Raw genomic sequence first — 11,691 nt, forward strand, 5'->3', positions numbered from 1 at the left:
CATCATCACCATCATCATCATCACCATCATCATCATCACATCATCACCATCATCATCACCACCATCATCACCATCATCACCACCATCATCACCATCATCACCACCATCATCACCATCATCATCACCATCACCACCATCACCACCATCATCACCATCACTGTCATCATCACCATCATCATCGTCACCATCATCACCATCATCACCATCATCATCATCGTCACCACCATCATCATCACCGTCGTCATCACCATCACCATCATCACCATCATCATCATCACCATCATCACTGTCATCATCACCATCATCATCGTCACCATCATCATCATCATCGTCACCACCATCATCATCACCGTCATCATCATCACCATCATCATCACCATCATCACCATCATCATCACCATCACCACCATCATCACCACCAACACCATCAACAAAACCATCAACAACACTATCGCCACCACCATCATCACCACCATCACCGTCATCATCATCATCTTCTTGGTTCTTTCGGTGAAGTCGCGTTGTGGCCGAAACGTCGTGAGAATTATATTATTTTATTATGTTTTGTTTTTATTATTTTATTATGTTTTGTTTTTATTATTTTATTATTTCCCTTCTACGTGACTTTACCGAAAGAACCAAGAAGATGAATCCCTGCAGTCACGAAAGCTTTACATCGAAAAATCATCATCATCATCGTCACCACCATCATCATCACCATCATCACCATCGTCATCACCATCGTCATCACCGTCATCACCATCATCACCATCATCATCACCATCAGCACCATCATCACCATCATCATCATCACTATCATCACCATCATCATCACCATCATCACATCACCATCATCACCGTCATCATCATCACTATCATCACCATCATCACCATCATCACTATCATCATCACTATCATCACCATCATCATCACTGTCGTCATCACCATCATCATCACCATCATCATCACCATCATCATCATTATCATCACCATCATCATCATCGTCACCACCATCACCATCATCATCACCATCATCACCGTCATCACCATCACCACCATCATCACCATCATCATCACCATCATCACCATCAACGCCATCACCGTTGTCATCACCGTCATCATCACTATCATCACCACCATCATCACTTACTCACTCACTCATACACTCACTCACTTACTCACTCATACACTCACTCACTCATACACTCACCCATACACTCACTCACTTACTCACCCACCCACTCACAAACGCACCCACTCACCCACTCACCAACCCACCCACTCACTCACCCACTCTCCAACCCACCCACCAACCCACTCACCCACCCACTCACTCACTCACCAACTCACTCACCAACCCACTCACCCACCCACTCACTCACCCACCCACTCACTCACCCACCCACTCACCCATTCACCCACTCACTCACCCACCCACCCACCCACTCACCCACCCACTCACCCACTCACTCACCCACCCACCCACTCACCCACCTACTCACAAACTCACCCACTCACCCACTCACCAACCCACCCACTCACTCACCCACTCTCCAACCCACCCACCAACCCACTCACCCACCCACTCACCCACCCACTCACTCACTCACCAACTCACTCACCAACCCACTCACCCACCCACCAACCCACTCACCCACTCACCCACCCACTCACCCACCCACTCACCCACCCACTCACCCACCCACCCACCCACTCACTCACCCACCCACTCACTCACCCACCCACGCACCCACCCACCCACTCACCCACCCACTCACCCACCCACTCACCCACTCACCCACCCACTCACCCACTCACCCACCCACCCACTCACCCACCCACTCACCCACTCACCCACCCACTCACTCACCCACTCACCCACCCACTCACCCACTCACTCACCCACCCACCCACTCACCCACCCACTCACCCACTCACTCACTCACCCACTCAGCCACCCACCCACTCACCCATTCACTCACCCACTCACCCACTCACCCACTCACCCACATACTCACCCACCCACTCACCAACCCACTCACCCACTCATCCACTCACCCACCCACCCACTCACCCACTCTCCCACCCACCCACCCACTCACCCACCCACTCACCCACTCACCCACTCACCCACCCACTCACCCACCCACCCACTCACCCACTCACCCACCCACCCACTCACCCACCCACCCACTCACCCACCCACTCACCCACTCACCCACCCACCCACTCACCCACCCACCCACTCACCCACTCACTCACCCACCCACCCACCCACTCACCCCCAAGGGAGCGCGCGAGGCTCAGAGATGGCAGAAATCCCGGAACTGGAGCCGGAGCTGGATCCGGACTCCGACTCGGACTCCGCGGGGCCTGCGGTAGGCACCCCGCCCCGCCCGTCCGCCGAGCTACCCGCAACCAACCACGCCACCACCGCCACCACCGCCGGTAGCTCACCAGCAACAACAATCGCCACGACAACAACAACAACAGCAACAGCAGCAGCAACCGCGGACTACTCGATGCTGTCGGAGGCGCACACGAAGGTGCCGGCCGTGTATGCCCACGTGCACCCGCCCGGCACTACCGCCACCACCACCGCCACCACCGCCACCACCGCCACCACCGGTACCACCGGTACCACCGGTACCACCGGTGCCACCACAGCTACCACCCCGCCCTCATCGCGGCGCGGCAGGACGGGGGGGCGTGCCGGGCGCGCCTCCTCCCGGCACCGCGAGCTGCCGACGCCGCCGCCGCCGCCGTCGCCGCCGGCAACCCCGGCAACGCCGCCGCCGCAGCCGCCGGATCCCACCACCAAGCCCAAGCTGTCGTGGTTACACGGCGGCGGCGCTGTCTATGACGTGCCTCTGCCGGGCGGCGTTGCCGGTGACGGTGGTGGCGGTGTTGGTGGTGATGGTGGTGACGGTGGTGGCGGCGGTGGCTACCGGCGGAGGTGGGCGGGCGGTGCGGTGGCACAAGGCGGTGGCGCGTTGCTGTCGGCGGTTGCCGCCAAACCGGCACCGCCCCGCAAAGCCAAGCGGGCGTTTGTGAGGGCTGGCGGTGGTGGTGGTGGTGGTGGTGGCGGTGGTGGTGATGGTGGTGGCTCCTTGGGCACTACCAAGGTGGCAGTGCTGCCCACGTCCGACCGGCTCAGGCACATGGTGCGCGCCGAGGTCACCGCCGGCGTGGGTGGGGCGATGGCTACCGGCGGCGGGGGGGCGACGGGGCAAGCCCGCACCGCCCTGCTGCCTCTACACCTGCGGCAGGGGAAGAAGTGAGTGGGGGGGTGGGGTGACTACCCATAGGGGGGACCGCAGAGGAAGGTACTGGGGGGGGACTACCACAGGGGACTACCACGGGGGACTACCACAGAGGGTACCAGGGGGGGAGGGGTACCACCACCAGAGAGAACTACCGGACGGCTCAACGACTGAATCAACGATTAGCTGGTGACATCGGGGATGAGTTTTTGGCAGACCGAGATACCAAAACCGAACCCCCAAAACCACCAAAACCGAACCACCAAAACCACCAAAACTGAACCACCAAAACCGAACCCCCAAAAACACCAAAACCGAACCACCAAAACCACCAAAACCGAACCACCAAAACTACCAAAACCGAGCCACCAAAACCGAACCACCAAAACCACTAAAACCGAACCACCAAAACTACCAAAACCGAACCCCCAAAACTACCAAAACCGAACCACCAAAACCACCAAAACCGAACCACCAAAATCACCAAAACCGAACCACCAAAACTACCAAAACCGAACCACCAAAACCACCAAAACCGAACCACCAAAACTACCAAAACCGAGCCACCAAAACCGAACCACCAAAACCACCAAAACCGAACCACCAAAACTACCAAAACAGAACCACCAAAATTACCAAAACCGAACCACCAAAACCACTAAAACCGAACCACCAAAACTACCAAAACCGAACCCCCAAAACTACCAAAACCGAACCACCAAAATCACCAAAACCGAACCACCAAAACTACCAAAACCGAACCACCAAAATCACCAAAACCGAACCACCAAAATCACCAAAACCGAACCACCAAAACTACCAAATCCGAAACCACCAAAACCACTAAAACCGAACCACCAAAACTACCAAAACCGAACCACCAAAACTACCAAAACCGAACCACCAAAACTACCAAAACCGAACCCCCAAAACTACCAAAACCGAACCACCAAAACCACCAAAACCGAACCACCAAAACTACCAAAACCGAACCACCAAAATCACCAAAACCGAACCACTAAAATCACCAAAACCGAACCCCCAAAACTACCAAAACCGAACCACCAAAACCACCAAAACCGAACCACCAAAACTACCAAAACCGAACCACCAAAATCACCAAAACCGAACCACCAAAACTACCAAAACCGAACCCCCAAAACTACCAAAACCGAACCACCAAAACCACCAAAACCGAACCACCAAAACTACCAAAACCGAACCACCAAAATCACCAAAATCGAACCCCCAAAACTACCAAAACCGAACCACCAAAACCACTAAAACCGAACCCCCAAAACTACCAAAACCAAACCACCAAAACCGAACCACCAAAACTACCAAAACCGAACCACCAAAACTACCAAAACCGAACCACCAAAACCACCAAAACCAAACCACCAAAACCACCAAAACCGAACCACCAAAACCACTAAAACCGAACCCCCAAACCTACCAAAACCAAACCACCAAAACTACCAAAACCGAACCACCAAAACCACCAAAACCGAACCACCAAAGCCACCAAAACCGAACCACCAAAACTACCAAAACCGAACCCCCAAAACTACCAAAACCGAACCACCAAAACTACCAAAACCGAACCCCCAAAACTACCAAAACCGAACCACTAAAATCACCAAAACCGAACCACCAAAACTACCAAAACCGAACCACCAAAACTACCAAAACCGAACCCCCAAAACTACCAAAACCGAACCCCCAAAACTACCAAAACCGAACCACCAAAACTACCAAAACCGAACCACCAAAACTACCAAAACCGAACCACCAAAACCACCAAAACCGAACCACCAAAACCACCAAAACCGAACCACCAAAACTACCAAAACCGAACCACCAAAACCACCAAAACCGCGGCTACCAAAGGAGAGAGAAATGAAACCCAACTACCGTGCTCGACTATTGGAGTTGCCAAGCGGGGTGGACTACCGGGGTGGACTACCGGGGTGGACTACCGGGGTGGACTACCTGGGTGAGTCACGAGCATCTGAACTGCCAGCGCGACCTACCGGTGATAGCTGACAGCTGGGACCACCTCAGAGGTTGCAACCGGGTACCCGATACCCGTACCCTACCCGATACCCGTACCCTACCCGATACCCGGCCGGGTACGGGTAGCCGGGTAGGCCGTGAGTCACTGGTGAGTCACCGTCGGTCACTCTTTTCCCAACGTCTTGTCTCTTCTCACAATTCGAGTTCTTAGAATCAACCCACCCGCGCCTGCAACGTGGCTTCATCCCAGAGGTCGCAATCGGGTACCCGATAACCGTACCCTACCCGTACCAGGTACGGGTACGGGTACGGCCGGGTACGGGTACCCGTTTGCGACCCTGGTGCGGCCGGGTACGGGTACGGGTAGGCCGTGAGTCACTGGTGAGTCACCGTTGGTCACTCATTTCCCAACGTCTTGTCTCTTCTCACAATTCAAGTTCCTAGAATCAACCCACCCGCGCCTGCAACGTGGCTTCATCCCAGAGGTCGCAATCGGGTACCTGATACCCGTACCCTACCCGTACCCGGCCGGGTACGTGTAGGGTACGGGTACGGCCGGGTACGGGTACCCGTTTGCGACCCTGGTGCGGCCGGGTACGGGTACGGAATCAAAACCCGTTTGCGACCTCTGGATCACCTCAATCGGAGTGCCAGGTTGAATTTTACCGGACTGAAATACCGGGCTGGACTTCGGAACTTAAGGTCCGGCATGGACTACCTGGACCGGACTACCATTGGACTACAGGACTGGACCTCTGGGCTGGACTTCAGGAAGTAAAAACCGGCATGGACTAGCTGGACCGGACTACAATGTCTGGACTGCCGGATTGAAATCCCGGAGCTGGACTAGGGACGTAACAACCGGCATGGACTAGCTGGACCGGACTACAATGTCTGGACTGCCAGATTGAAATCCCGGAGCTGGACTAGGGACGTAACAACCGGCATGGACTAGCTGGACCGGACTGCAATGTCTGGACTGCCGGATTGAAATCCCGGAGCTGGACTAGGGACGTAACAACCGGCATGGACTAGCTGGACCGGACTGCAATGTCTGGATTGCCGGATTGAAAAATACCGGGCTGGACTTCGGAACTTAAGGTCTGGCATGGACTACCTGGACCGGACTACCATTGGACTACAGGACTGGACCTCTGGGCTGGACTTCAGGAAGTAAAAACCGGCATGGACTAGCTGGACCGGACTACAATGTCTGGACTGCCGGACTGAAATCCTGGGCTGGATTACCGGGCTGGACTACCAGGGCAGGCTACCAGATTAACCACCAATTGGAACTATGAGCTGGGATCATTTGACCGGACTGGACTAGCGGACTGGACTAGCGGGACTGGATGGTGGTGATGGGTGATCAGACATTCATCCAGCAGTGGATCGAACATTCCTCGTGACTTTGACGGTGATGGTGGTGACTTTGACAGTGATGGTAGTGATGATGATGGTGGTGATGTTGACGATGATGACGGTGATGATGGTGGTGGCGATGTTGACGATGATGATGGTGGTGATGAAACGATGATGACGATGTTGACGATGGTGACGATGATGACTATGATGACGGTGGTGATGATGGTGATGTTGACGATGATGATGGTGGTGATGAAACGATGATGACTATGATGACGATGATGACGATGATAACGGTGGTGATGATGGTGATGTTGACGATGTTGACGATGTTGAGGATGGTGACGATGATGACGATGGTGATGGTGGTGACGATAATAACGACGGTGATGATGATGACGATGGTGATGGTGGTGACGATGATGACGATGGTGACGATGATGACGATGGTGATGAAACGATGTTGACGATGGTGGTGATGTTGACGATGTTGACGATGGTGATGGTGGTGACGATGATGACGATGGTGACGATGATGACGATGGTGATGTTGACGATGTTGACGATGGTGGTGATGTTGACGATGTTGACGATGGTGATGTTGACGATGTTGACGATGGTGGTGATGTTGACGATGTTGACGACGGTGACGGTGAATGGGGAGCGGTGGTGCAGCGGTTAGCCACGCCACCGAGTTCGATTCCCGCTCACGACCACCACCATCAACTCATTGGCAGCAGCAGCAGCAGCAGCGATTATCCAAACAACGGGTACCTGGGACCGTCTCTCCCCTAGGTCAACTTGGCCTCAACTGGGTTGCCCGGTGCATTGTGTGCAGTGAACATCGCTAGCACTGGGGAGACAAAGGCGGCCGGGCGTGGTGCTGGCCACCCACCCCCTCGTGTGCCACAGTGCCGGTAGCCTTCATAGGTGCAGCTGGCTACTCGCTAACAGCACTTGCCCCTACAGTGTTAGAGGCTACACGGGGGATCTTTGTCTTTAGAGGTGGTGGTGGTGATGATGGTGGTGGTGGTGTTGTCAATGCCACACAGTATTAGCGCTCATTAACCCTGCATCATTATATTACTATACACACATACTCGTGTACCTATTAGCTGTTGTGTGTGTGTGGTTGTGTGTGGTTGTGTGTGTGGTTGTGTAGTGAAGTTGTGGTTGTGTGTGTGGGTGTGTGTGTGTAGTTGTGTGTGTGGTTGTTGTGTGTGTGGTTGTATGTGTGTGTTGTGTTGTTGTGTATTGTGGTTGTATGTTTGTGTGTGTGTGGTTGTGTGTGCATTGTATGTGTGTGGTTGTGTATGTGGTTGTGTGTGTGTATATTGTGTTTGTGTATTGTGGTTGTATGTGTGTGGTTGGTGTGTGTTGTATATTGTGGTTGTTTGCGTGTATTGTATGTGTGGTTGTGTGTGTGATTGTGTGTGTATGTATGTGTGAATGTGTGTGTATGGATGTGTGATTGTGTGTGTGTGTATGTGTGGTTGTGTGTGTATGGATGTGTGATTGTGTGTGTATGTATGTGTGGTTGTGTGTGTCTGTATGTGTGGTTCTGTGTGTATGTGTGTGTGATTGTGTGTGTATGGATGTGTGGTTCTGTGTGTATGTATGTGTGGTTCTGTGTGTATGGATGTGTGATTGTGTGTGTGTGTATGTGTGGTTGTGTGTGTATGTATGTGTGAATGTGTGTGTATGGATGTGTGATTGTGTGTGTGTGTATGTGTGGTTGTGTGTGTATGGATGTGTGGTTCTGTGTGTATGTATGTGTGGTTGTGTGTGTATGTATGTGTGGTTCTGTGTGTATGTGTGTGTGATTGTGTGTGTATGTATGTGTGATTGTGTGTATGTATGTGTGATTGTGTGTATGTATGTGTGATTGTGTGTGTATGGATGTGTGATTGTGTGTGTATGGATGTGTGGTTCTGTGTGTATGGATGTGTGTATCGTGTGTTGTGTGTGTATCGATGTGTGTGGTGTGTATGTATGTGGTTGTGTATGGATGTGTGTATGGATGTACGTGGTTGTGTGTGTGTTTGTTGGTGTGTGTTGTTGTGTGTTGTGTTGTTTGTGTGACAAAAACAACCCCCTACCTACCTCCTAGGTGGTGCCGGGCGGTAACGCTGTCGTGGTTGTGTGCAATGCCATGGGAGAAGCCACCTGCAACAGCGGCCACCACAGCGGCCAAATGGGGGGCCCTGGATGGGGTGCGAGGGGCCGGAGACCCCTCCCCCCCTTTAAAATCTAGCGAAGATTGTGCCGGAGGCCCCGGGGGGACAGGCGTCCATGACGTCTCCTGGCCAAACCCCGCTTGGCGGAGCCGGGAGACTGAATCCCGCACCCTCGGGGTTCCGACAGAAACGGCGAAAAAAAATCTCACTGCGGCTGGCCACGTGGAATGTTCGAACGCTCGCTGAGGAGGAGAGGCTGCCGCTCCTCTGTCGGGAGCTGGACCGGTACCGCCTGGGTCTCTGCGGCGTTCAGGAGGTCCGGTGGACCGGCTCTGGCTCCTGCCACCGTGAGGGGTGGACAGTCCTCTACTCGGGGCAGGAGACTGCCAAACAACAGGGAGTGGCTCTTCTTCTGAACAAGGGAATGAAGGGGGCGTGGGAGCGTGGCGGTGAGGTGTGGGAAGCTGTGAGCCCCAGGATACTTTGGGCTCGCCTTCCCATCAACCGGAGGCGAGGAGTGGTGGTCGTGGTTACATATGCCCCCACGAACATCCGTGGAAGGATGCAGGCAAGGCCAATGAGTCGGATGCCTTCTATGACCTCCTGTCACAGGTGCTGGCTAAAGTGGCCCCTCGGGACAGAGTCATCCTGTTGGGTGACTTCAATGCCCGAGTTGGTCATGATGCTGGCACCTGTTCTGGAGTGATTGGAAGGCATGGGCCAGATCAGCTCAATAACGGTAGGAGGCTGCTATATTTTTGTGCAGCCCATGGGCTTGTAATTACCAACACGCTGTTCCGGCATCGGCGCATCCACACAACATCATGGATGCACGCCGGGTCCAAGCAAGAACATCTGCTGGACTACATAGTGACGGACCAGCGGATGCGAGCCCATGTCCTTGACACCAGGACCTACCGTGGAGCTGCTACTGGGCAGTTGGAGGCAGTCGCCCTCCAGCAACAACGGAGGGCGGAGGAGCGACGCTCACAACAACGAGCGGAGCGCCGGGTGGCTAAAGCACAGCAAGTTGGCACAGTAGGGGGCACAGGTGGTGCATCAGCCAGTCATCTCGGTCATCTCGGTCAGTCGGACCCGTGGCACCTGCTGGGTCTGCCCCGTGACCTCCTGCCAGCGGGCGTTCGACACTTCACGTGGCCTCAAGGTGCACACAGCCTGGCACAAGCGTCGTGGTGACGTCACCGCCATTTAGTGGCGAATGGCGGTTGTGTGTGTATTGTACGTGTGAGGTTGTTTGTGTGTGTCGTGTGTGGTTTAATGGAATTGTGATTGTGTGTGTATTGTATGTGTGAGGTTGTGTGGTGGTTGCGATGTGGTTGTGTGTGGTGGTTGTGTGTGTGGTGGTTGAGGTGGTTTCAGTAGTGGTTGTGTTTTGTGGTTGTGTGTATCATTGTTTAAAGTGTATTTTTCGCCATACTTAAACTGCTTCATGATGATTCCAAAGACGCTCACACTCACTCTCTGTCACACACTCTCTGTCACACACTCACACACTCTCTGTCACACACTCACACACACACTCACACACACTGTCACACACTCACACACACTCACACACACTGTCACACACTCTCTGTCACACACTCACACACTCACACACACTGTCACACTCTCTGTCACACACTCTCTGTCACACACACACACACTGTCACACACTGTCACACACTCACACACACTGTCACACACTCTGTCACACACTCTGTCACACACTCTCTGTCACACACTCACACACACTGTCACACACTCACACACACTGTCACACTCTCTGTCACACACTCTCTGTCACACACTCACACACACTGTCACACACACTCACACACTCTGTCACACACTCACACACACTGTCACACACTCACACACACTGTTACACACTCTCTGTCACACACTCACACACACTGTCACACACTCTCTGTCACACACTCACACACACTGTCACACACTCACACACACTGTCACACACTCTGTCACACACTCACACACACTGTCACACACTCTCTCACACACTCACACACACTGTCACACACTCTGTCACACACTCACACACACTGTCACACACTCTGTCACACACTCACACACACTGTCACACTCTGTCACACACTCACACACACTGTCACACACTCACACACACTGTCACACACTCTGTCACATACTCACTCTCACACACACTCTCTGTCACCCACTCACACACACTGTCACACACTCTGTCACACACTCACACACACTGTCACACACTCTGTCACACACTCACACACACTGTCACACACTCTCTGTCACACACTCACACACACTGTCACACACTCTGTCACACACTCTGTCACACACTCACACACTGTCACACACTCTCTGTCACACACTCACACACACTGTCACACACTCTGTCACACACTGTCACACACACTCACACACTGTCACACACACTGTCACACACACTGTCACACACTCACACACACTGTCACACACTCTGTCACACACTGTCACACACACTCACACACTGTCACACACACTGTCACACACTCTGTCACACACTCACACACACTGTCACACACTCTGTCACACACTCACACACACTGTCACACTCTGTCACACACTCACACACACTGTCACACTCTGTCACACACTCACACACACTGTCACACACTCTGTCACACACTCACACACACTGTCACACACTCTCTGTCACACACTCACACACACACTCACACACACTGTCACACTCTGTCACACACTCACACACTCACACACACTGTCACACACTCTGTCACACACTCACACACACTGTCACACACTCTGTCACACACTCACACACACTGTCACACACTCTGTCACACACTCACACACACTGTCACACA

The 11,691-nt window shown here is 53.4% G+C and overlaps 2 protein-coding genes across 2 annotated transcripts in view; both read left to right on the top strand.

Moving 5' to 3' along the window:
- LOC144955267 (scavenger receptor class F member 2-like) overlaps window positions 1–3,281 on the top strand; it is a gene marked incomplete at its 5' end in the record, with an annotated part of 58,226 nt that extends 54,945 nt beyond the window's left edge. Inside the window, one exon of the mRNA XM_078885544.1 lies at window positions 2,290–3,281. Coding sequence (XP_078741670.1) covers window positions 2,290–3,281 — 992 coding nt within the window. The remainder of the gene's footprint in view (window positions 1–2,289) is intronic.
- Window positions 3,282–3,401: 120 nt separating this feature from the next.
- LOC144955266 (uncharacterized) lies at window positions 3,402–10,948 on the top strand. Its single transcript, XM_078885543.1, has one exon. It carries the CDS (start codon window positions 3,465–3,467, stop codon window positions 4,545–4,547), a length of 1,083 nt encoding a protein of 360 aa, XP_078741669.1. The 5' UTR covers window positions 3,402–3,464; the 3' UTR covers window positions 4,548–10,948.
- Window positions 10,949–11,691: the final 743 nt, after the last annotated feature.

This window comes from Lampetra fluviatilis, unplaced genomic scaffold, assembly GCF_964198595.1.
Source record: "Lampetra fluviatilis unplaced genomic scaffold, kcLamFluv1.1 SCAFFOLD_287, whole genome shotgun sequence".
Lineage (NCBI taxonomy): Eukaryota > Metazoa > Chordata > Hyperoartia > Petromyzontiformes > Petromyzontidae > Lampetra > Lampetra fluviatilis.

Excerpts from the sequence above, each read along its gene's own strand:
- LOC144955266 (XM_078885543.1), top strand. The coding sequence starts at position 3,465 with ATGAGTTTTTGGCAGACCGAGATACCAAAACCGAACCCCCAAAACCAC.